The sequence below is a fragment of the Hemiscyllium ocellatum genome, chromosome 45, assembly GCF_020745735.1.
Source record: "Hemiscyllium ocellatum isolate sHemOce1 chromosome 45, sHemOce1.pat.X.cur, whole genome shotgun sequence".
Classification (NCBI taxonomy): domain Eukaryota; kingdom Metazoa; phylum Chordata; class Chondrichthyes; order Orectolobiformes; family Hemiscylliidae; genus Hemiscyllium; species Hemiscyllium ocellatum.
This window is the reverse complement of record NC_083445.1, coordinates 9,260,780-9,284,096: the sequence shown is the minus strand read 5'-3', so window position 1 is coordinate 9,284,096 and position 23,317 is coordinate 9,260,780. Positions and strand designations below refer to the sequence as shown.

The following is a 23,317-nucleotide window of genomic DNA, read 5'->3' as shown; positions in this document are numbered from 1 at the left end:
CTCCCCCCACACACACACATACACACTCCACCCCCCCCACACACATACACACTCCACCCCCCACACACACACACACTAAACCCCCACACACACACACTCCACCCCCCCACACACACTCCACTCCCCCCACACAGACTCCATCCCCCACACACACACACACTCCACTCCTCCCCACACACACTCCACTCTCCCCACACAAACACACACACACTCCACCCCCCACATACAAACTCCACCCCCCCGCGCGCGCGCACACACACACACACACACACACACTCCACTCCACTCCCCCCACACAAACTCCACCCCCCCGCACGCGCGCGCGCACACACACACACACGCTCCACCCCCGACACACATCACACACACTTCAACCCCCCACACACATACTCCACTCCCCCCCCCACACACACATACTCCACTCCCCCCCACACACACACTCCACTCCCCCCCCCACACACACACACACACACACTCACACATACAGACACTACACCCTTCCCCCCACAGTCCACCACCCCAATCCATACACTCAAAATCCCCTCCCCACACACACACCATATCCCACCCCCTGCAGTAAGACCCTCCCCCTGCACTCAGAGTTGGGTTGGGGAGGTGGGAAATTAGACAAATCAATTGTTTTATTTCCATGGGTTTTTTTGAGCTTTTCCTCAGGGGCTCAGGTCTCATTTCTCACCAACCTGTGGATTCAAGGAGTTGCCATTTGGGGAATTTTGAAGTGGAATTAGACAAATAATGTTATCCCTCTGTTAATTTAAAATCACAACACACAAGGAAAGATTTGGAGATGCCGGTGTTGGACTGGAGTGTACAAAGTTAAAAAGTGGTGGTGTGTGATTTTTAACTTTGTACACTAGGAACAAGACTCTTTCCTAAACACAATGACTTAAACTGGCACAAGACAATATATATATTTGGTTTTTTTTCCCCATGAAGTAACTGACACACTTTTCCGCCCTCAAAACTTCATCACCCGAAACACACCTTCCATAGACTGGTGAAGTCACAGATAATAGATTTTTGTCGCTTATATAAACAGCTGGAATATTTTAACTAGGCAGTTGTTTCCTTTATCACTCCTCAGATGTCAATTTAACCAACTGACACAGTGTTCACTATTATAGTTTCAACTATATTTTCTCCTGTAGCAGCTCCTGAAATTATGCAGATTAAACTGGAGTTCCACATTCATTTTCAGGGAAGCCATTACATCAGTGATTACTCTTGTTTCTAATAGGCTGACTAATTTTTGTTTGCTATGTTTAGAACTAGACTCTCCCTTTTTTTTTAGCCTCTCTCACTCCCTCTTCCTTTGCAACCTCCCTCTACCCATAACTTCCTTACACCCTTCCTGCAGTTTTTCTTTTAACCCCATTCCTCTTGTGGCTTCCTTCCCCACCCCCTTTCAGCCTCCCTCTGCCCCAAAGCTCCCGAATGCCATTCTAGCAACCTAACTTTCTCAACCACCTATCTTGCAGCCTTCTCTCTCACCAGTAGGCAACACCCCTTCTGGTGACAAAAAGGCACAGCTGCGCCAAAAATCCCTAAAGGGCCCAGCTCCAGGAAAAGGTCCCAAAACCCATGTGAAAGCTGGCTCAGGTTTCCCCAGTGGCTCCTGCACAAACAGTCCTACCTGCTCACTGCTCCACCAATCACAACGTAGTTTTAGGCCACCTTTGCTGCTGATTAGGCTCACAATTGTGAGCCTATCAACAGCAAGTACTGAAGAGAGCCAGCCAGTGATCAGAAGTGTCGCCGCTCAGAGATTCTGTTCATTTTACATCCAGGTGCATGCCATTTTCCTAGACATGTTTGGGGGCAAATCCTCCCTCCTTGCTGGTGTATTTTAAGCCTTGCAGTGCAGCTGGAGGGGGATTTACAGCAAGAGGAAAGGATAAGGACATAGAGGGAATTTGAAAACAACGATGAGGATGTTAAAATTATGGCACTGCTCAACCATGAACCAGTGCAGGTCAGTAAACATGAGGGAAGTGGACCTTAGAGTTAGCTCACAGGCAGCTGTGATTTTGGAAGATCTCAACTCAATCTTATGGTGGATAGAAAGTCGCAATAGTCATGTCTCGAGAGGTAATGTCAGCGCAGGTGAGGAGTTTAGCAGCAGGTACATAGTTCCTTGAAGGGGATGTCACAGGTAGGCAGGGTGGTAAAGATTGCCTTTCGCAAGTTTGCCTTCATTGGTCAGAACATTGAGGATAGGGGTTGGGACATCATGCAGCAGCTGGACAGGAAATTGCTAATGCTGCTTCTGGAATAACGTGCACAGTCATCGAGATGTACAGCAGGGAAAGAGACCCTTCGGTCCAACCCATCCATGCTGACCAGATATCCCAACCCAATCTAGTCCCACCTGCCAGCACCCGGCCCATATCCCTCCAAACCCTTCCTATTCATATAACCATCCAAATGCCTCTTAAATGTTGTCATTGTACCAGCCTCCACCACTTCCTCTGGCAGCTCATTCCATACACGTACCACCCTCTGCGTGAAAAAGTTACCCCTTAGGTCTTTTTTATATCTTTCTCCTCTCACCGTAAACCTATGCCCTCTAGTTCTGGACTCCCCACCCCCAGGGAAAAGACCTTGTCTATTTACCCTATCCATGCCCCTCATAATTTTGTAAACCTCTGTAAGGTCACCCCTCAGCCTCCGACGCTCCAGGGAAAACAGCCCCAGCCTGTTCAGCCTCTCCCTGTAGCTCAGATCCTCCAATCCTGGCAACATCCTTGTAAATCTTTTCTGAACCCTTTCAAGTTTCACAACATCTTTCTGATAGGAAGGAGACCAGAATTGCACGCAATATTCCAACAGTGGCCTAACCCATGTCCTGTACAGCCGCAACATGACTTCCCAACTCCTGTACTCAATACTCTGACCAATAAAGGAAAGCATACCAAACGCCTTCTTCACTATCCTATCTACCTGCGACTCCACTTTCAAGGAGCTATGAACCTGCCACTCCAAGGTCTCTTTGTTCAGTTCTGGTCGCCCTCAGGAATGGTGTCATTAAATTGGAAAGGGTGCAGAAAAGATTGACATGGATGTCACCGGGACAGGAGGGTCTGAGTGATAAAGAGAGACCCTGGAGCATTGGAGAATGACCTCATAGAGGTTTATAAAATCATGAGGGACATGTGTAGGGTGAAATGTATTTTTGATGAATTCCTGATGAAGGGCTCTGGCCCGAAACATCGAATTTCCTGTTCCTTGGATGCTGCCTGACCTGCTGTGCTTTAACCTGCAACACATTTTCAGAAATGTATTTTTCCCAGGGGATAGAACATAGAACATTACAGGCCCTTCGGCCCTCGATGTTGTGCTAACATGTGAAACTAATCTGAAGCCCATCTAACCTACACTATTCCATTATCATCCATAGTGGTTAGGGGAATGTGGGCCAAATGCTGGCAATGGGACTAGGTCAGTTTAGGATATCTGGTCAGCATGGATGGGTTGAACCAAAAGGTCTGTTTCCGTGCTGTTCATCTCTGACTCTCCGACTTTATAATTAGACTTCAGTAATTGTCAGCTTCTCTTTCATGGATATGCTGGACTGGTTAGGAATGTAGTGGATTATAGAAGAGAGTGATTTGATCAAATCGCACTTGATCCTGAGAGGTCACGACAGGGGAGAATGTGCCCTCTTGTGGGAGAATCTCGAACTAGGGGTCACTCCTTAAAAAGGAGTCAACCATCAAGGCTGAGGCATGGAGAGAGTTTCTCTCTCAGAGGGTCATGCGTCTTCGGAACTCTCTTCCTGAAAAGACAGAGGAAACAGAGTCTTTGAACATATTTAAGGCAGCAGAAGGTCCCCTAGTTCGGAGATTCAAAACCAGACAATATAGATTAGAGGCGAGTGGGGAGAGATTTAAAATCGACCTGAGGGATAGAGGGTAGTGCGCATATTGAATGAACTGTCAGAGGAAGTGGTGGATGCAGGTATAGTTACAACATTTAAAAGACCCTTGGACAGGTACATGAATAGGAAAGGTTTCGAAGGATATAGAGCAAACACAGGCAGGTTGGGAAACCTGATTGGCATGGACAAGTTGGACCAAAGGGTCTGTTTCTAAGCTGTACGACTCTATGACTCTCGACAGCCATAGCGTCACAGAGGTCTACAGCCCCACTTGTCTGTACCAGTCAAAAGCAACTACCACAAGAGCAAAGTCTAGTTTAATATTGGTATTTCTAGCAACCAGTTCAAAACAATACAAGTATCAACTTTAGCTTAAAAGCTTATACATTGGTACAGCAACACTTCAAAGACATCCACAGAAACATAGACATAAAAAACAGGGAATCACTCCTTCCTGAAAGCAGTCAATGATTTGGCTTGATCTTTCTGTGGCAGAGAGCTCTACAGGCTCCCCACTCTCTAGGTGAAGACATTTCTCCCCATCTCAGTCCAAAATGGCCCACCTTATATCCTTAGACCATGACCCCTGGTTCTGGACTCCCCAGTCATCAGGAATGTCCTTCCTGCATTTTCCCTATTAGACTTTTATCGGCTTTCCCCTCAATTACTGAGATTTTCCCTCAATTACTCTAACTTCTAGTGAATGTAGTCCTGGTCGATTCAATCTATCTTCCTACATCAGTCCTGCAGCATATCATGTGATAAAGTACTCTAAAGCACCATTTCAGTTATGGAAGCCATTTTGTGAACAGGAAGATACCATAAATAAGTACTCCATCTGTGCCTGGTATTCCAAAAGGATTACCTTCCAACCTTCAAACAGAGCCATGGAAATCATCTTATCCAGCAGAACCACAGAAATAGACAGATAAGACCCAAGACCAGCACCTCTGACAATGTGGCACCAACCAGGTGGTCACTAACAGTAAACTGGACAGGGTGCAAAGGTTATTAAGTTGATGTTTCTCTTTCAACAGTTTACCTTGGTTTCAGCATCTCCAGACTCTCACTGAATTGGTTATTAAGAAACAAGTCCATAGCCGACATACATTCATCCAGCGATGTCTTCAGGTCTACACTTGAAGAACTGCAAAATATAAAATGAAGAGAAGAAATCAGAATATTATTTACAGTTTACCTCCACCTTCCTGATCCCCCGCTGGGGTACAAAACTATTTACACCAATATCCTCATGATAATGTACTGCACCACGAATTTTCAGGACAACCTGTGCTCCCATTTGGCAATGTGTAAGGGGAAAGGTACAAACTATGGAGGTGCAGCTATCCCAGCATTCATTGCAAATGTGAAAGTTCCCTATTTATACTTGCAACAAATTGCTTTCAGCTCACACCATAAATGACTGCAAGAGGGAAAAACAAAAGAAAATAGGAATGTTGGAACACCATTTGGGACAAAGCAGCCCGCTTGATTGGCATCATATCCATAAACATCCACTCCGTCCATCACCAAGGCATAGCAGCAGCAATGTGTACCACCTACAAGATGCACTGCAGAAATTCACCAAGGCTCCTTAGACTTGATTTCCCAAATTCACAAACACTCAAAGGACAAGGGCTGGGAACACCACCAGCTGCAAGTTCCCCTCCAAGCCACTCACCGTCCTGACTTGGAAATATATTGTTGTTCCTTCACTGTCACTGGATCAATATCATGGAATTCCCTCCCTAACAGCATTGGGCATCAACCAACAGCATGTGGACTGCAACCGTTCAAGGCAGCAGCTCAGTAAGTGGGCGGCACGGTGGCACAGTGGTTAGCACTGCTGCCTCAAAGCGCCTGAGACCCGGGTTCAATTCCCGACTCAGGCGACTGACTGTGTGGAGTTTGCACGTTCTCCCCGTGTCTGCGTGGGTTTCCTCTGGGTGCTCCGGTTTCCTCCCACAGTCCAAAGATGTGCGGGTCAGGTGAATTGGCCATGCTAAATTGCCCGTAGTGTTAGATAAGGGGTAAATGTAGGGGTATGGGTGGGTTGTGCTTCGGCGGGTCGGTGTGGACTTGTTGGGCCGAAGGGCCTGTTTCCACACTGTAAGTAATCTAATCTAAACGCAGATCCTGTCAACAATGCCCACATCACACAATTGACAAAAAAATCTCCATTTGCTGCATCACCGTATTATCCACCACCTTCACTCTACCAAGCTTTTACATCTGGTGTTACCTAGCCACTATCTTATTTAATGTCTTATTCAAAGCTTTCACCAAGAATGCTTCATTTAAAAAATTGCTCCAAAAAAAATTATCTCCATCTAAGTTCGAATTGGTTCTGTGTCAGCCAGGGTTCCATTGTCCCAGTCTTTGGAAGTTCAGGTCGCACACCACGGGCTGACACCGAGAGACAGCACTGCAGTGTCAGCTGTTCACATGGGAAACAATGCCAAGGCCCCTGACTGTCTGAGATGGAGGGAAATTGTAAATGTGAATTATCCGGAAGTAGAGGGGAGAAAATCTTCCTGGCATCCTGTAGTCAATATCATAGAATCCCGACAGTGTGGAAACAGGCCCTTCAGCCCAACAAGTCCACAGTGACCCTCTGAAGGGGTGCCCAAAGCTGGAAGCGAACCCAGGTCGTTGGGAGGCATCAGTGCTAACCACTAAGCCACCATGCTGCCCCAGCTCCTAGTCTCGCTCTAGTTATTCTTTTTTCCTTTAATACAGGGAAAGAATCTTTTGAATTCACCCTGCTCTTCTTAACCAAGGCTATTTTGTGCCCCCATTTCACCCTCCTAACTTCCTTCTTCAGTGAACTCCTGTGTCCCCTTTATATCTCTGGGGATTCCCTTGATCCCAGCTGCCTGTACCTGAGCCATACCTCCTCATTTTTACTTGGGGTAATTTTCCAAAGTTTGCTGCACTCTGGAGCAGTTCCAAATCACATCTTTCAAAAAAGCTTGCTTGTGGGAGCTGGCTGTGTGCAAATTAGTCCTCACACCATAACGCTGACTGCACTCCACAAAGTTCGTCATTGGGTAAAACTCTTTGAGACATTCTACTGTCATTAGCGGTGTTATATAAATGCAAGTACACACACATGGATATACATACACATGTTGAGAGAAACACAACTGCTAATCAACCAACAAAGTTATTTACTTAAAGCGAACATGTACTGTTTGTCTTATTACTAACTCAACCTACCCCTGAGACAAGTTGCTAATTATAGGCAATAAAAATCTCCATACAATTTACCTGTGGTTTGCCTGTCTGCAATACTGTCAAACTGCTGCATCACACCACCTACTCCCACATCATTAAGGAGGTGGAAAAAGATGAGAGAATAACATCACTTCACTTCTGCAAAGTCCTAGCACCTCCACAAAAGGAATTCAGCAGTTCTGGAAAAATGCATACCGATGTCTACATTCTCTTGCAGTTGGGTTACGTGGTTAAGGAGTTGCCCTAGGACTCCTCCTCATTGGCACAGGACTCCATGAAGTCTCATGGCTTCACGTCAAAAACAGGCAAGGAACTTTCCACTCGGTTGATGAATCAGTGCTCCTCCATGTTGAACACCGCTTGGAGGGAGCATTGAGAGTGACCAGGATGCTCCATGATATTATCGATAAGGGAGACCAGTGCACAGTCCCTGTGGAGACAAAGCTTCGTTTTTACACTGATAACTCCTACATTACATTGTTTGGTACTCTCACTGTCTCCATGAAACAGACTTTGGACAGACCTAGCAATTCAAGTCCTGGCCTCCATGAGGCACTGTCATCCATCAGCAACAGAATTGTACTTGAACCCAATCTGCAACCTCATGGCCCGGCATATCCCCGCTCTACAATGACCATCAAGCCAGGGGATCAATCCTACTTCAATGGAGAGTGCAGGAGGGCTTGCCTGGAGCAGGACCAACCATTCCATAAAAGTGAGATGTCTAGCTGGTGCAGCTACAAAACATGACTACAAGGGGTGAATTTAATCTGAGGTGGACACTAAACGGAAGTGCAAGAGACAACCAAACCTGAGCCAAAAGATGACAAATGCACCTCAGATTAATGAAATCTGGTGTGTGGATCGTTGATGGTTGGACTGCAAATTCTCCTATTTCCATCTCCAACATCCCATCCTTTGGCAAGCATCAGAACTCATGAAAGACATGGAGAGTTCAAACTCACTAAAGTCATGCGTACTTGCCTCTCAAGAAATGATTTCACAGAAATCTGCATCGTGGAAAGAGGCCATTCAGCCCATCAAACCTGCATTGACTATCTGAAGACCATCTCACCCACACACCCCCCTCCACTTCAGATTCAACAAGGTTAATCCATCCACCTGCACAGCCCTGGACACTCTGAGAAATTTCCTATGGCTAATTCACATAACCTACACATCTTTAGATTGAGGAAGGAAGCCAGAACACCCGGAGAATCCCACACAGACACAGGGAGAAAGTGCAAACTCCACACAGAGTAACACCCAAGGCTGGAATCAAAACCAGGACCCTGATGCTGTCAGGCAGCAATGCTAACCACTGAGCTGTTGACCAGCTCAGTTAGACTGCAGATTATTAAAAGAATTAAATTGATGGGATGTAGGCGTCACTGAGTGAGAGGCTTTGGAAGATAATAAAGCTAATTGTGTGACGGGACACGCAAGCACGAATGCAGAATAAAGCTCTCTTTACTTTGACCAATAAATTCTCCAGCTCTCACTGTAACACAAACCCAAGCACCCCACCCCCCAACCAAAAACACTACCACCTACTGACAATTCTTCATCTCAAATCGAAGTCAGGAGTCTGCGGTATACTCTCCACTCAGCTTAATGGATGCAGCTCCCAGAAGCTTTACACCATCCAGGACAGAGAAGCCCACTCAATTGGCACCTCATCCACCACCTTTAGCAGCCGGCATGGTGGCTCAGTGGTCAGCACTGCTGCCTCACAGCGCCGGAGACACGGGTTGGATTCCTGCCTCGGGCAACTGTCTGTGTGGAGTTTGTACATTCTCCCCGTGTCTGCGTGGGTTTCCTCCCACAATGTGCAAAGATGTGCAGGTCAGGTGAATTGGCCATGCTAAATTGCCTGCAGTGCTAGGTGCATTAGTCAGATGGAAATGGGTCTGGGTGGGTTACTCTTCGGAGGGTCGGTGTGGACTTGTTGGACCAAAGGGCCTGTTTCCACTCTGTAGGGAATCTTTTAAAAAAAAACTCCCTCCACGACAGTGACAGCAGTGTGTACCATCAACAAGGCACACTGCAGCAAGGACACTCCATCAACACCATGATCTCTACCTCTGGAAGGGCAATGGGCAGAAGGTGCATATCAATACCCTCATTTAGTTCCCCGCCAAGTCACACACCCCACCCTGAATTTTATCTTCAATTTGAATTTTACTTTCTTTCACGAGTGTTGCTGAGGCCAGTGGAGAATATTCAACCACACTCCTGACTTTTACCCTGTAGATGATGGGAGAGATGGGGTGACTTTCTGCAGGATGCCTAGCCTCTGGCCTGTTCTTGTATCCGCTACATGAAGTGTTAATCAACTCTCCACTTTGGACAGGAACCAGGAGAGGCCAAGGCATTGACAAATTAGGGGGAGACTGACTAGATGCAAGTTTTCCTTGAGATCTCTTTGGACCGGGTGAAAAGTAAGCCATCTTTCTCTGCTTAGGAAGGGTACGATAAACATTAGAGCTTCTTTTCAAGAATAAATATTACACAACAGCTGGTCTTTTAGAACAACATTGCACCCCACCCTCATGTAAACATTAATGTGAGCTGTACAATCGGTTCAAAGGAAAATGGAATTAATCAAGTTCAAGTTTTATTACAATGGATTCTGGCAATGGAAACGAGGGCTGCAGAGATTACATTTCATCTGTTTTCTCGGGAGAAAAAAAAAGGTTGTAAGCCATTTGTCTTGATTAAAAATGACAAGTTGGCACCTCCTCAGTTGCCATTTATAGACCCAGACAGGTTTTCTAATGGTATATTTGGCAAGGACAGCCAAATAGCTGAGACAAACAGACCTTATAGCACTCAGGCCTCACTCACTGTTTATGCTGAGTTCACCGATCACAATAAAGGCAATTTTGTCACAGGAGCCCCTCACCAAAGTCCAGAGAAGCAAAGAGGTCCCATGGTTTTGAATGGGGAGGTCATGATCAGGTTCAACTGTGACAGTCCCAAAGGTCATACAGTGCTGCTGCCATCTAGAGATGCTGCCATGGCAACATCACCAGATTTTCAATCCTGAGGCCCAGGTAAATGTTCTGAGGACACAGTTTCACCTTTTGCCATCACAATTGGTGCTTTTTAAATTCAATTAGTAAAACTTGGACTCCCACATGACAACTAACAGACCCATCTTGTTCACTACTGTCCCGCAGGGAGAGAAATCGGCCATCTTTACCTGGTCAGGCCTACAATGTGAAGGTAGGCCCAGATATCCACAGATATGTGTTAGCCTTTAACTAGCTTCCAGTGGCCTAACAGGGAAGGGCCACAAATACTGGCTTATGGCCAATGAAAGAACTCAAAAAAAAAGGTTGACATCAGGCAAAATACCAGAAGATGTTGGGAACTTGAAGCAAGTGGCAGAAATTCCCAGTGGCTCACACAACATCTGTGGTTACAGGGGAAAGAAAGAGAGGTTTCCAGTTGATGATCTTGTGTTCGAGAACTAGAAAAAAGCCAGGGGTTTTAGGACAAAGTAACCTCGAAGACATTTGGAGACTTTAAGAGAGAGCTCAGATGTAATGCTCTTTCATGGCAAGTTCTTTGGTCAGTGGCCACCAATTGGTTTAGCAAATTTTGAGAAGATTTGTAGCTCAGGTTGAAGTTCTACATCCAGAACCAATTGGTTTAGCCTACTGCAAGGGGCCTGGAGTCACATGTAGGCTACACCAGGAAAGGTCTGAAGTTCACCTTCGCTGAAGGGGCATTAGCAAACAGATGAGCTTTTACAACGATCAGCGATAGTCGTCATGGTCACCTTTACTGAGGCTAAAGCTGAAAATGTGTTGCTGGAAAAGCGCAGCAGGTCAGGCAGCATCCAAGGAACAGGAGAATCGACGTTTCGGGCATAATCCCTTCTTCAGGAATGGGCTGAATTTACTGAGGCTAGCCTTAAATTTCACCCACATTAATTGAATTCAAATTCAACCAGTTTTGACAATCAGAGTTGAGCCCGATTCTCCAGGTACTGAAAAGGTTTGATACAATCCAGGTCGAAACAATCCACTCCAACTGGCATCGTATGCACCACCTTAACATTCACTCCCTTCACCACCAATCCAAAATCAAGATGCACTGCAACAACTCACCAAAACTACATGGACAGCATCTTCCAAACTCTCAATCTCTGTCCCAGACAAAGATGCCTAACTCCCACGAAAGAGTATTACAAAGCTGGATTGGATGTGGAAATACAAATGCAGTAATGACCCTTGAGTCTCGAGTTCCTGGTGAAATGTGAAACAATTTGGAATAGTCCCGACAGCATTTTTACTTAGCTCTTCACATTAACTCTTAAGTGGAGTCATTACTGCTTTTGCTATGCTGCATAGGAAGATCCCATAAAGAGTAAGGGAAACAAATGACCCTGTTAAACTGTTTCTGGAAACTACTTTCTTCCCACAGTTGCCAGGCCCATGGCAACAGAATAATAAAAAAATACATCACTCACTTCAGCAGCTCAAAATATCTCCTGTGAAGATCTAAATCGAAGCTTTGTAGAAAAGTGTGCCAGTTAATAAAACGATCACATGGCTGGGACTTACCAAGACAGCAACACAATCACTGGGCAGTCACAAAGTCCCAAGTGCCATTCACATGAGAATGAGCTAATGTGGGTTAGAAACAGGCAGTAGGGACTGAGGCAGCTCTGGTAGTCTGTAATAAATACCCAGGTCACAAATCAGACTAATATTGGAGGACAAAGTTAAAAATCGCACAACACCAGGTTATAGTCCAACAGGTTTATTTGGAAGCACTAGCTTTCAGAGCACTGCTCCTTCAGGTGGTTGTGAAGCAAGACCATAAGGCACAGAATTTATAGCAAAAGATTACAGTGTCATTCAAGTAAAATTATATATTGAATAAACCTGGATTGTTGTTAAGTCTTTCACCTTTTAGAATGGGTTGCAGGTTTCAGTTCATTAATAATGTAAATCCAGAACTTCTTTTAAATCACATTCTTGAGATAACTTAAGGTTTTATTTTTTTTAAAAATTCTAAAAGATGTAACAGCAATCTAGGTTTGTTCAATATATTATTGCAGTTGCATGATACTGTAATCCTTTGCTATAAGTTCTGTGTCTTATGGTCCTGCTACCAAGAAGCAGCACTCCGAAAGCTAGTGCTTCCAAATAAACCTGTTGGACTATAATCTGGTGCTGTGTGATTTTTAACTTTGTCCACCCCAGTCCAACACCAGCATCTCCACATCATAACATTGGAGGAGCAGAGAAATCCCAAAAACAACAATGTGTTAATCGGCAGATTAACTTGTCCCTTTAAGGAATAAACATTGCTCAAGATACCTGGAGAACTCCCTACTCTTCAAATGGCAGTATGGAATACTAACCTATCAGGCTTGACTTGGAGAGTTAATTGGAGCAGCAGTAAGCCATTCAGCCCTTCAATCCTGCTCTGTTGTTCATTAGGGTTATAGCCGATCATCCAACTCTGTTTCCTGTTCCTGCTTTCTCCCCCATATCCTTTGATCCATTTAGCCCCAAGACCTGCATCTAACTCCTTCTTGAAACCATTAATGTTTTGGCCTCAACTGCTTTCTGAGGCAGAGAACCATCCCCAAGCTCACCACTTTCTGGGTGAATTTCTCTTCATCCCTTGCCTCAGAGTCAGACGTTTGCAGGTTCAAGACCCACTACAAGCCTCCACCTTCCAAGTACTGTCGGAGGTCCAGACGTTTTTGACTAGAGGCTAAATTGAGGCCCCAATCGCAAAAGATCCTGGGGCGCAATTTCGAAGAACAGCAGAAGAGTTCTCTCTGGTGTGCTGGCTTTTATTTACCCTCAATTAACATCACAATAAAGGCCACATGACCTGGTCATTATCATATTGTTGTTTATGGGCACTTCCTGTGCATAACATGCCAGCTGTGTTTCCTACATTATGATGTCCTTTAAGGAAGGAAATCTGCTGCCTTTACCTTATTAGGGCTCCATGTGACTCCAGCCCCACATTAGTATAGTTGACCCTTGACTCGGGTCAGGCAATAAATGTCAGCCTAACTGGCAACTCCCACGCCACCAGCCTTGGGTGACTGTCTGTGTGGAGTTTGCACATTCTCCCTGTGTCTGCGTGGGTTTCCTCCGGGTGCTCCGGTTTCCTCCCACAGTCCAAAGATGTGCAGATCAGGTAAATTGGCCATGCTAAATTGCCCATAGTGTTAGGTGCATTAGTCAGAGGGAAATGGGTCTGGGTGGGTTACTCTTCGGAGGGTCGGTGTGGACTTGTTGGGCCGAAGGGCCTGTTTCCACACTGTAGGGAATCTAATCTAATAACGGAATAAAACAAAAGTGACTGCACCTCAAAATGGTCATCAATTGTGTGATTTAAATGCAAATCTTCCCTTTTCCAGTATTAGACTCATAAAGGTCAACAGCACAGAAAAAGACCCTTTGGCCCATCACGTCAAAAATAACCACCTAACTATTCTGGGTTGAAAGGTCTGTTATTCTGAATGTCTAATTTCTGTTTTCTGATGTATTTCTACGATCTGCAATGCTGGACTTCTTATTCTTTATTTTTCTAATTATTGTAAGAATTTGTACTTCAGAACCTCGGTGACTTGTAAACTTTTCACTGTACTCATTTGAGTACATGTGACAGTCAAGCTAATTCTAATTCTACATTATAATCCAATTTTTCAGGGCTTGACCCATAACCCGGCCTATCTAGCTCAGTTGGCAGAGCATGAGACTCTCAACCTCAGAGCCATGGGTTTGAGCCCCATTCTGGGTGCTTCCATTTCGGGGCTGCACGGTGGCTCAGCAGTTAGCACTGCTGCCTCACACCACCAGGGACCTGGGTTCGATTCCAACCTCAGGCGACTGTCTGTATGGAGTTTGCCCACGTCTGCGTGGGTTTCCTATGTGTGCTCCTGCTTCCTCCCACAATCCAAAGAGGTGCAGGTCAGGTGAATCTAAATGTGCAGGGATATGGAGGTGCGTTAGTCAGGGTAAACGTAAATGTAAAGTAATAGGGTCGGGGAATGGGTCTGGGTGAGTTACTCTTTGGAGGGTCGGTGTGGAAATGTTGGGCCGAAGGGCCTGTTTCCACACTGTAGGGATTCTATGATTCTAAGTAATCTCGTAGGCCTTGGTATTACAAGTGCACATCTAAATGATTCCTACCTCTACCACCCTGACAGGCAGAGAGTTCCAGATCCCCACCACCCTCTGGATGAAAAAGCTTGTCCTAACATCTCCTCTAAACCTCCTGCCCCTTACCTTAAATCTATTCCCCTGGTTGTTAATCTCCTCCACCAAGGGGAAAAGTTTTTTCCTGTCTTTGCCCCTCATAATTTTCTGTATCTCAATCATGTCCCCTATCAGTCTCCAAGGAAAACAACTGCAGTGTGTCCAATCTCTTTTCATCACTGAAACACTCCAGACCAGGCAACATCCTGGTAAATCACCTCTGCACCCTCTGCAGTGCCATCACATCCCTCCTCTGATGTGGATCCCAGAACTGCACACAACACCATATCTGCGAGAGGTGTGGCACGGTGGCTCAGTGGTTAGCACTGCTGCCTCACAGCACCAGGGACCCGGGTTCAATTCCTGCCCCCGGTGACTGCCTGTGTGGAGTTTGCACGCTCTCTCTGTGTCTGTATGGATTTCCTCCAGGTGCTCCGGTTTCCTCCCACAATCCAAAGATGTGCAGGTTAGAGTGAATTGGCCAGGCTAAACTGCCCATAGTGTTAGGCGCATTAGTCTAGGGGAATGGGTCTAGGTGGGTTACTCTTCGGAGGGTCGGTATGGGCCTGTTTCCATACTGTAGGGAATGGAATGAAAAGTGGAAACCTGACCAAACATTAATACAGTTCCAACATCACCTTCCTGCTTTTAGTCCTCTCATCAGGCAGATGGGGTCCGCAGTTTAAAAAGCCTTACCTCCCAACGTAGTACCTGCACCAATGCAGCACTCTCTCGGGGCTGTGAAACAAGGTGAAGTGTCAGGCAACTGTGTCAGTGCTTTCCACTGAATTAGCTAAAGAAGGAGCATCCTATGTACAATTACTAACATGGACACAAACATTCTCACACGGTGAGCTTGCGTGGTTTGTATTATTCATGCCAATGGAGGCTAGGTTTTCAAATGTGGCCTTTCTGTAGCACACTACTGTGCGACATGGGTCAAGATCTGCAGCTGGCCTAGGATTTCCTGTCTCTGTGCAATGCCCTCTCAGGGTCTCACAGTAAACCAACTGGAGTTCAGATGGGCACCTTCCAAACCGACCATCTCTTCCACCTAGGACAAGGTGGCAGTCACATGGAGACACCGCCCCCTGCAGGTTCCCCTCTAAGCCACACACCATCCCGACTTGGAAATCTACCACCGTTCCTTCAGTCTCGCTGGGTCAAAATCCTGGAATTCCCTCCTGACAGCACTGTCGCTGCAGTAGTTCAGGAAGGCTGCTCACCCCCACCTTCTCCAGCGGGGTTAAGGGATGGGTATTTATACTGAGCTTTTCACAACCACCAAATGTCCCAAAGCATTTTACAGGCAGTGAGTCACCTGCTAGAATGTTGGGAATGCTGCAGGGAATTTCCACACAGAGGGAAGTGGGTACTGCAGATGCTGGATATTAGAGTCAAGATTAGAGTGATGCTGGAAAAGCACAGCAGGTCAGGCAGCAACTGAGGAGCAGGAAAATTGAAGTTTTGGGCAAAAGCCCTTCATCAGGAATGACAAGGCGGTATCTCTGTGAAATTTGCACACAGCAAGCTATCACCCCAACTGCAGCATTTAACAACCAGATCATCTGCTGCATTGGGTTGTTGACTGAGGGATACCATTTGGCCAGAACTCCTCTACTCTTCTTCAGAACAGCATCAAGAGATCCTTTACAGCCATCAATGCAGGGCAACAGAATCTCAGTTTAGCATCTCAACTGGAAGACAGCACTCAGACAGTGTAGCACTCCCTCTGAACAGCATTAGAGTGCCAACCTTTGTGCTCAAATGCCCAACCTGGTCCTGGAGTCTCGGAGCTGAGCTTTGGCAAAAGGCAGTCACACCGAGTGAATCCTTCCCCATACATGGAGCAGGTCGCTTTCTAGCTCAGACTCAAAGTCCAAATGCAATATCTTCCATCAATAAACCCCTTCATCTCCCCCAATACCCGGTCTTCACCTCAAATCCACAATGAGCCAACCACACCAACCACCAGCAGAGAGTTAGTCTGATTTGTGTGATGTTGTTGGGAGAAAGAACGTTGACCAAGAAGGAATCCTTGCAGATTTCACACAGTGTTGCACCAAGTTCAACAATCCAATGGCCACAGGTAGAGGAACTTCATTGTCACAATCCCACTGACGGAGAGCATTCTGTACTCTGCAGCCCTGTCAAAGCATGCTCTCACGGGCCCCTTTATGTCCTTTATCACCACCCTGGCTCCCTTCAACATTGTAACACCAGTCAGACAAAACTCATCCATAAAAATGCAGCTCACAAACTGTCTACTGCTTTATGGCGAAACTGAGTGAATCCACTTTTATTTGGCTTCCCTCCCAGCGGCCTCTCGAGCCCACTCCCTCAGCTCCTGGCTAATGAAGATGAGCTCCCAGCAAATGTTCTCACTCAAATGTGAAGCTTGTGGGTTCACACCCCATTCCCAAGACTTGAGCAGGTCATCCATTGTGACACTGTGAGGGAATGCTGCATTGTCACAGATGCCGATTTGTTTTGGTTGGAATGTTAAACCCTCATCTTTTGATATCTCAGGTGGACGAGGACAACCCCATGGAACATTGAGATGAACATGGACTTCTCTTAGTGGCTAAACCTTCCCTCATCAACACCAACAGGGATTCTCAGATCATTCATTTTTTTCCTTGTGGCATCTTCCTTTGCTCAGAACTGACACCACCAGGACCAAGGTTTGTATTGTCATGATCCACTGTGTCTTGAACTTTCAACCAACACGTTCAAAGACTGGGTACAGTCAGCATGGACAAGTTGGACCGAAGGGTCTGTTTCCATGCTGTACAACTCTATATGACAGTCTCAAACCCACAAAGTGTTAAACACACTACACCACATGATATTGGAAGCAACATGAACACATCCTTTTTTCTAAAAAAGAGACTTGAATTTATTGATTTTTTTTAAACCATCAGCTTGAAGCCGCTCCTAGTTAATTCGGCCAATAGATCAGCAGTCAGAAAGCTCCACCACAAACTAGCCACAACCAAGGTAATTAACAACATTACCTTGAAAGTGCAGATCCACCCCAATAGAGAGAAGGGCTCAGCCCAACTTATTCCAGTTTCAGCTTCACCCCTGAACCAAACTGCTGGATATTCAAAGACAGGCCTCACAACCCACAGAGAATCCTTTGTTTTACAAAACCTCACTCCAACTTTAAAACATCAACACCATCCAAAAGACTACAGTGGGAAACTAGAAACATACATCAGAGAGTACAAAAACTATGACCTGTAATAACAAACTACCTTCATCCATACCGGACACATACGAGTGTGTGAGTGTGTCTGTGAGATGTGTCCACTTTGGTGTCAATGTGTGGGAATAAATTACCTTTATTTTAAACTCACAAAAGCTTGCTGCTGTTTTCATACAATTGAAATACATATTTAAAGGGATAAGACAACACATAACTTTGATACAAAGGATCCCAATCGTGGATAATAAGAAACCATCATAATTCTGTCCATAATAAATCATTAAAGTGGCTCTCTCAATGTTCTAAAATACAAGGTGGATACACATAACATATAGGCTCAATGGAAAGTAACTTTCATGTGATCAGGCAATTCCCAATAAAGGTCAGACATGCATTAGTGCTGTGCCTTCATGTCTCCAAAAGCACTTCCTTAACTGTAAAACAGTGAAGTGTCATTAATATCGATACATAGGTAACGTGGCAACCGATTTGCACACAATAATCTCCTATGTACAACAAAGAGATAATGAGTAAAACATTTGTTTTGGGTGTTGGCTAAAGCATCGATACACATCAGGATCCAAATAGTCACTTTGAAATAGCAACTATTGTATTCACTTTATTGGGTTTAGTCTGAAAGGACATTGAACTCAGGCTTTGGCTGAAGATTTTAAGTCTCTGAAGTAGCCCTCATAGAATCATAAAACCCTACAGTGTGAAAACAGGTTATTTGGCTGAACAAGTTCACACCGACCCTCCAAAGTGTTTCCCAACCAGATCCATTCCCCTACTCTATTACTCTACATTTCCCATGACTAATGCACCTAACCTACAAACCCCTGAACACCAAGGGCAATTTAGCACGGCCAATTCACTTAACCTGCACATCTTTGGACTGTGGGAGGAAACTGGAACAGCCGGAGGAAACCCACGCAGAAACTGAGAGAATGTGCAAACTCCACACAGAGTCACCTGAGGCTGGAATCAAACCCAGGTCCCTGGCGCTGTGAGGCAGCAGTGAACCACTGTGCCTTGACCCCACATCCTCAGGAATGCATGTGCTATCAACTGCTTCAATACAAGATACCTGAGATGAGAAAGTCCAAGCACTTTCCCTTTCGTGCAACAATGCCACCATCATTGAATCACCTCCTTAACACTAAATCCCCTTCCAACAGCTACAAACCACAGTCTGGAGTACGGCTGAATACACCCTGCTAGCTTTAACACTGAAGGAATACAGCGCTGTGCAGATCAGAGCAGTGCAGAGTATGCAGATACAGCAAATGAGTAGGAAGGAAAATCAAATGTTTAATGCAAGGCAAATAGAAAGTTTTTTTCTACAATTGTACAGGGCATTGGGGAAATCAAATCTGGAGTACAGTGTAGAGTTCTTATCTCCTTACTTAAGAAAGGATTTAATTGTAGCAGCTTAGAGAAGGTTTGTTGCTTTGATTCCTGGGACAAATGGATTGTTTTAATGAGATAGCTGGGTCTGTACACATTGTAGCTTAGAAGAATGAGAGATATTGAAACATTCAAAACAGGTTAAGCACAGGAAGTATGTTCCCAATCATCGGAGACTCCAGAACCAGGGGTCACAATCGAAGGCTAATTAGGAATGAGATGAAGAAAACTCAGAGAGTGGGGGAGCCTGTGGAATTCTCTGCTACAGAAAGCAGTTGAGGCCAAAACATTGAATGTTTTCAAGAAGGTCTCAGATATAGTTCTCGGGGCTAGAGGAGTCAAAGGTGTGAGGTGAAAGCAGAAACAGGGGACTGGGCTGGATGATCAGCCATGATCCTACTGAATGACAGAAGCAGGCTCTAAGGGCCGAATGACCTACTCCTGTTCTTATTTTCTATGTTTCTGTATTAAAATCCTGAGGGGACTTGACAGGTCGGTTTCTAAAAGGATGTGCCGCACTGTGGGAGAGATTAGAAGACAGAGTTTTAGGGAAAAAAATGTTATGATAGGGCAGAGGAAAACTGAGGGTGTTTCTTCTGTGGTGTTTTCCTTACAGAACAGCGGAGGTTGGCTTATGGAGTATTTTCCAATGCTGGCTTAGAGGGATTCCTGCTTGACAGGGAGTTAAAGGCTATAGGGAGTGGGCAGGATAATGGAATTGAGCCCACAATGGGGAGGCAACAGCCAAGTGGTATTATCACTGGATTATTAGCCTGAACTTGAATCCTGCCTTGGCAGATGGTGAAATCTGAATTCAAGTTGGAGAAAGTAATCTGGAATTAAAAGTCTAATGATGACTATGCAACCATTGCTGACTGTCTGGGGACAAACTGACCTGGTTCCCTTTAGGGAAGGACATCTTACCTGGTCTGGCCTACATGTGACTCCAGACCCACAGCAATGTGGTTGACTCTTAACTGCCCTCTGGGCAATTAGGGACAGGCAATAACTGCTGACCTAGTCAGTGACACCCACTAACTGTAAATGAATTAACTCAGATCAGCCATGATCTTATCAAACATCAGAGGATCAATGCAATCATTTCTATGTTCACATACAGCGGAAATCCAGCCTGAACTTTAATCAGTCAACGTCTCCACCGTGGTGCTGTGTACTATGCTCTGCAGCTTCTTACAAAGCTCTGACCTCTCCCAACCAGAGGGAGAGAGCACATGCAGTAGGCACCACCTCAAGTTCCCTTCCAGTCCATACACCATCTCAACTTGGGAGACCTGTCTTTTCAATGTTATTGGAACTCTCCATCTCACCCACAGCAGTAGTAACCAACATTCAAATGAATGAGCAATAAATAGCAGTGTGGGGAGATTAAGTTTCTGTTTTGAAAGACACAGTCTCGTCACCTTCCCTTAAAATCGGATGCTACATAAATGCAAGAGCTCCCTTCTTACAACAGATTCCCATTTTCTCTCCAGGTAGTTGGCAGGTGCAGCTATGTGGTAGATAAAATTACTGGCCGTATCATATTTCTGTCCAAGAATTGGTGTACACTCTTTACCCCAACCTTATGATTTTCACTGCTCTGCCATTAAGCTCTCAAATTCCCTCCCTGTATTTTCAACCTTTGCCTGATTCTGGTTAAGATTTTGTTGGTCACATTTCCCAGTCTCGGTACGAGCAACCAAAGAGATTTTGTGACCCAGCAGTTACCACCTCTGCCTCTGAACCAGAAAGTCCGTGGTTCAAGTCCCATGGCAGGACTTGACAGCCAAGGAACCTGTGGCCAAACAAAGCCGCAAATCCTTCCAACGGCGAGCAGTAAGAGCCAGAGAGATTCCTGGTTGATCCTGCGATGGGAAGAAACTGTGGCCTCTCCCATCACTGACCGCAGATCCAAGGTACAACGTGCGTGTCACCACTGGATGCCACCCTCTCCAGAGTGAATGGCAACACGCCAACAGCGTCCATAGTCAGTGCTAGGCTGCCAGTTGGCATTCTTGTGAAGTGCCAGTTGGTGTCAAAAGTTGCTATATGAATGCAAGCCTGCTCCATGGAGCAATTTCACCTCCTGCCATCCTGATAACAGCTGGGGAGGCGGGGTAGAAAACAGGAACAAATTCAACCATTCCCACATGAAAAACCGGAACATAATGGGGCCATTCGGCCCATTGGGTCTGTCAGCCATCCTCAGATACTTGCCTGCCCTTTCCCCACACTACCCTCGATTCCCTCACTAATGAAACATCCATCACCCTCAGCCTTGAATGCCCTTGACCCCCCTTGCAGTCAAGAAATCCACACGTTCACAACCCTCAACGTCCTCCTCATCACTGATCTGGAAATGGGTGACCCTTTGTTCTGAGATTAGATTAGATTCCCTACAGTGTGGAAACAGGCCCTTCGGCCCAACAAGTCCACACCGACCCTCTGTAGGGTAACCCACCCAGACTCATTTCCCTCTGGCCAATGCACCTAACATAATTTAACATGGCCAATTCACTCTGACCTGCATATCTTTGGATTGTGGGAGGAAACCGGAGCACCCGGAGGAAACCCACGCAGACACGGGGAGAATGTGCCAACTCCACACAGACAGTCACCTGAGACTGGAACCAAACCCGGGTCCTTGGCGCTGTGAGGCAGCAGTGCTAACCACTGAGCCATCTGCTACCAGATCTCACTTTGTCCCATAAAAGGGAAGAATCTCTCTGCCTCTACCCTGTCAAGGAACCCACAGAAAGACCATGGAATTCGTCCCGAGTAACTTTCTGCAAACACATCTTTGGTGTTTGAGATACAAGGGGTGACCCTCAGGTTAAACTCAGCACCAGTCCTGTCACTCTCACATAGACACACTAATGAAAGATTGTCTGTGTGGAGTTTGCACATTCTCCCCGTGTCTGCGTGGGTTTCCTCCGGGTGCTCTGGTTTCCCCCCACAGTGCAGGTCTGGCGAATTGGCCATGCTAAATTGCCCATGGTGTTAAGCGTGTTAAACAGAGGGCTACTCTTTGGAGGGTCGGTGTGGACTGGTTGGGCTGAAGGGCCTGTTTCCACATTGCAGGGAATCTAATAGTAAAAAAAATGGGCCCTAGAGTTTCCTGGGATTATGGCGACTCAACCTTATACCTGTTGTACACAGGAATTGCTACATCAGCCTTTTAAAGTGGGGTGGGGTGCTGTAGGTAGCAACTGGTAACCCCCAACAAGGACCATCCTGCCTGAGTGGTTCAGTCAGGACCCCAGTGTCCTTAATTCCAAGATGATCCCATTCTGCTGATTAAAAGTGCCACGTTTGCATCCACCCAGAGAATTTTGGTTTCTACCGAAATGGAACGACCTGAAATTCTGCCCCGAAACAATTCGCAGGCGACTTGACTTTGATGGCAGCAAAGTGAGGCGAGGGCTTTTGCCCCCAGACTGAAGGAAGTTCCATGGTTCTGTTTCTCTGCTGTATACTTGCCTCCCGGGTGGCGACTCCCTGCAGCTTGCCATTTGCAGCCGCTCCAGTCAACGTCGAGGCGAAAGTGGTTTCTGACCCAGGAATCCGGCTGGAAGGTGTCGATGTGCTGGTCCCGAAGGGAGGAGGAGAGGGAGGGGGATGGAGAGATGGGTGCCCCGCCAACTTTTCCCTGCAGCTCCTCCAGGGGGAATGAACGCAGCCCAAAAAAAAATATATCCAACCTTCCCCCACTCCACCGCAGTTGCAACTTGCTCGCTTTTCCCAGGGATTGTCTGTCTCTTAAGGGAGGTAACGACGGCCGCCTGTCGCTGCAAACAACATCTCCAAACCCCTGGACCCACAGCTCCCCCTCCAACCTGGTCTTTTGAATCTCTGTATCCCTCATCCGCGTCTGGTTTTCAGTATTTAAGCATTCCTCACAGACAGTGGGAATTAGGGGCAACCAGTCTGCTCTGATTGGAGTCCTAACACTCCAGGGGGAGTTATCTTCAGGCTTGGTAATTTCTGATTAAAGTCGAGAGTGTGTGTGGTGCTGGAAAAGCACAGCAGGTCTGGCAGCATTTGAGGAGCAGGAGAATCGAGGTTTCAGGCATAAACATTTAAGAAGGGCTTATGCCTGAAATGTCGATTCTCCTGTTCCTTGGATGCTGCCTGACCTGCTGTGCTTTTCCAGCAACACATTTTTCAGCTCTGATCTCCAGCATCTGCAGTCCTCACTCTCTCCATAAACATTTAACCATCTTTCTGGTCAAAACCCGAAAGAACTGAGGATGATGCAAATCAGAACAAAAATCGAAATTGCTGGAAAAGCTCGGCCGGTCTGGCAGAGCAAAATCGAACTTT

General features: G+C 46.0%; 1 protein-coding gene across 1 annotated transcript in view; it reads right to left on the bottom strand.

Moving 5' to 3' along the window:
* zgc:158403 (tetratricopeptide repeat protein 39A) overlaps positions 1 to 22,697 on the bottom strand; it is an 86,734-nt gene extending 64,037 nt beyond the window's left edge. The window contains exons 1-2 of the mRNA XM_060855039.1: positions 22,475 to 22,697; positions 4,941 to 5,045 (exon numbers count right to left, since the gene is read on the bottom strand). Coding sequence (XP_060711022.1) covers positions 4,941 to 5,045; positions 22,475 to 22,506 — 137 coding nt within the window. The 5' untranslated portion in view covers positions 22,507 to 22,697. The remainder of the gene's footprint in view (positions 1 to 4,940; positions 5,046 to 22,474) is intronic.
* Between the last annotated feature and the right edge of the window lie 620 nt (positions 22,698 to 23,317).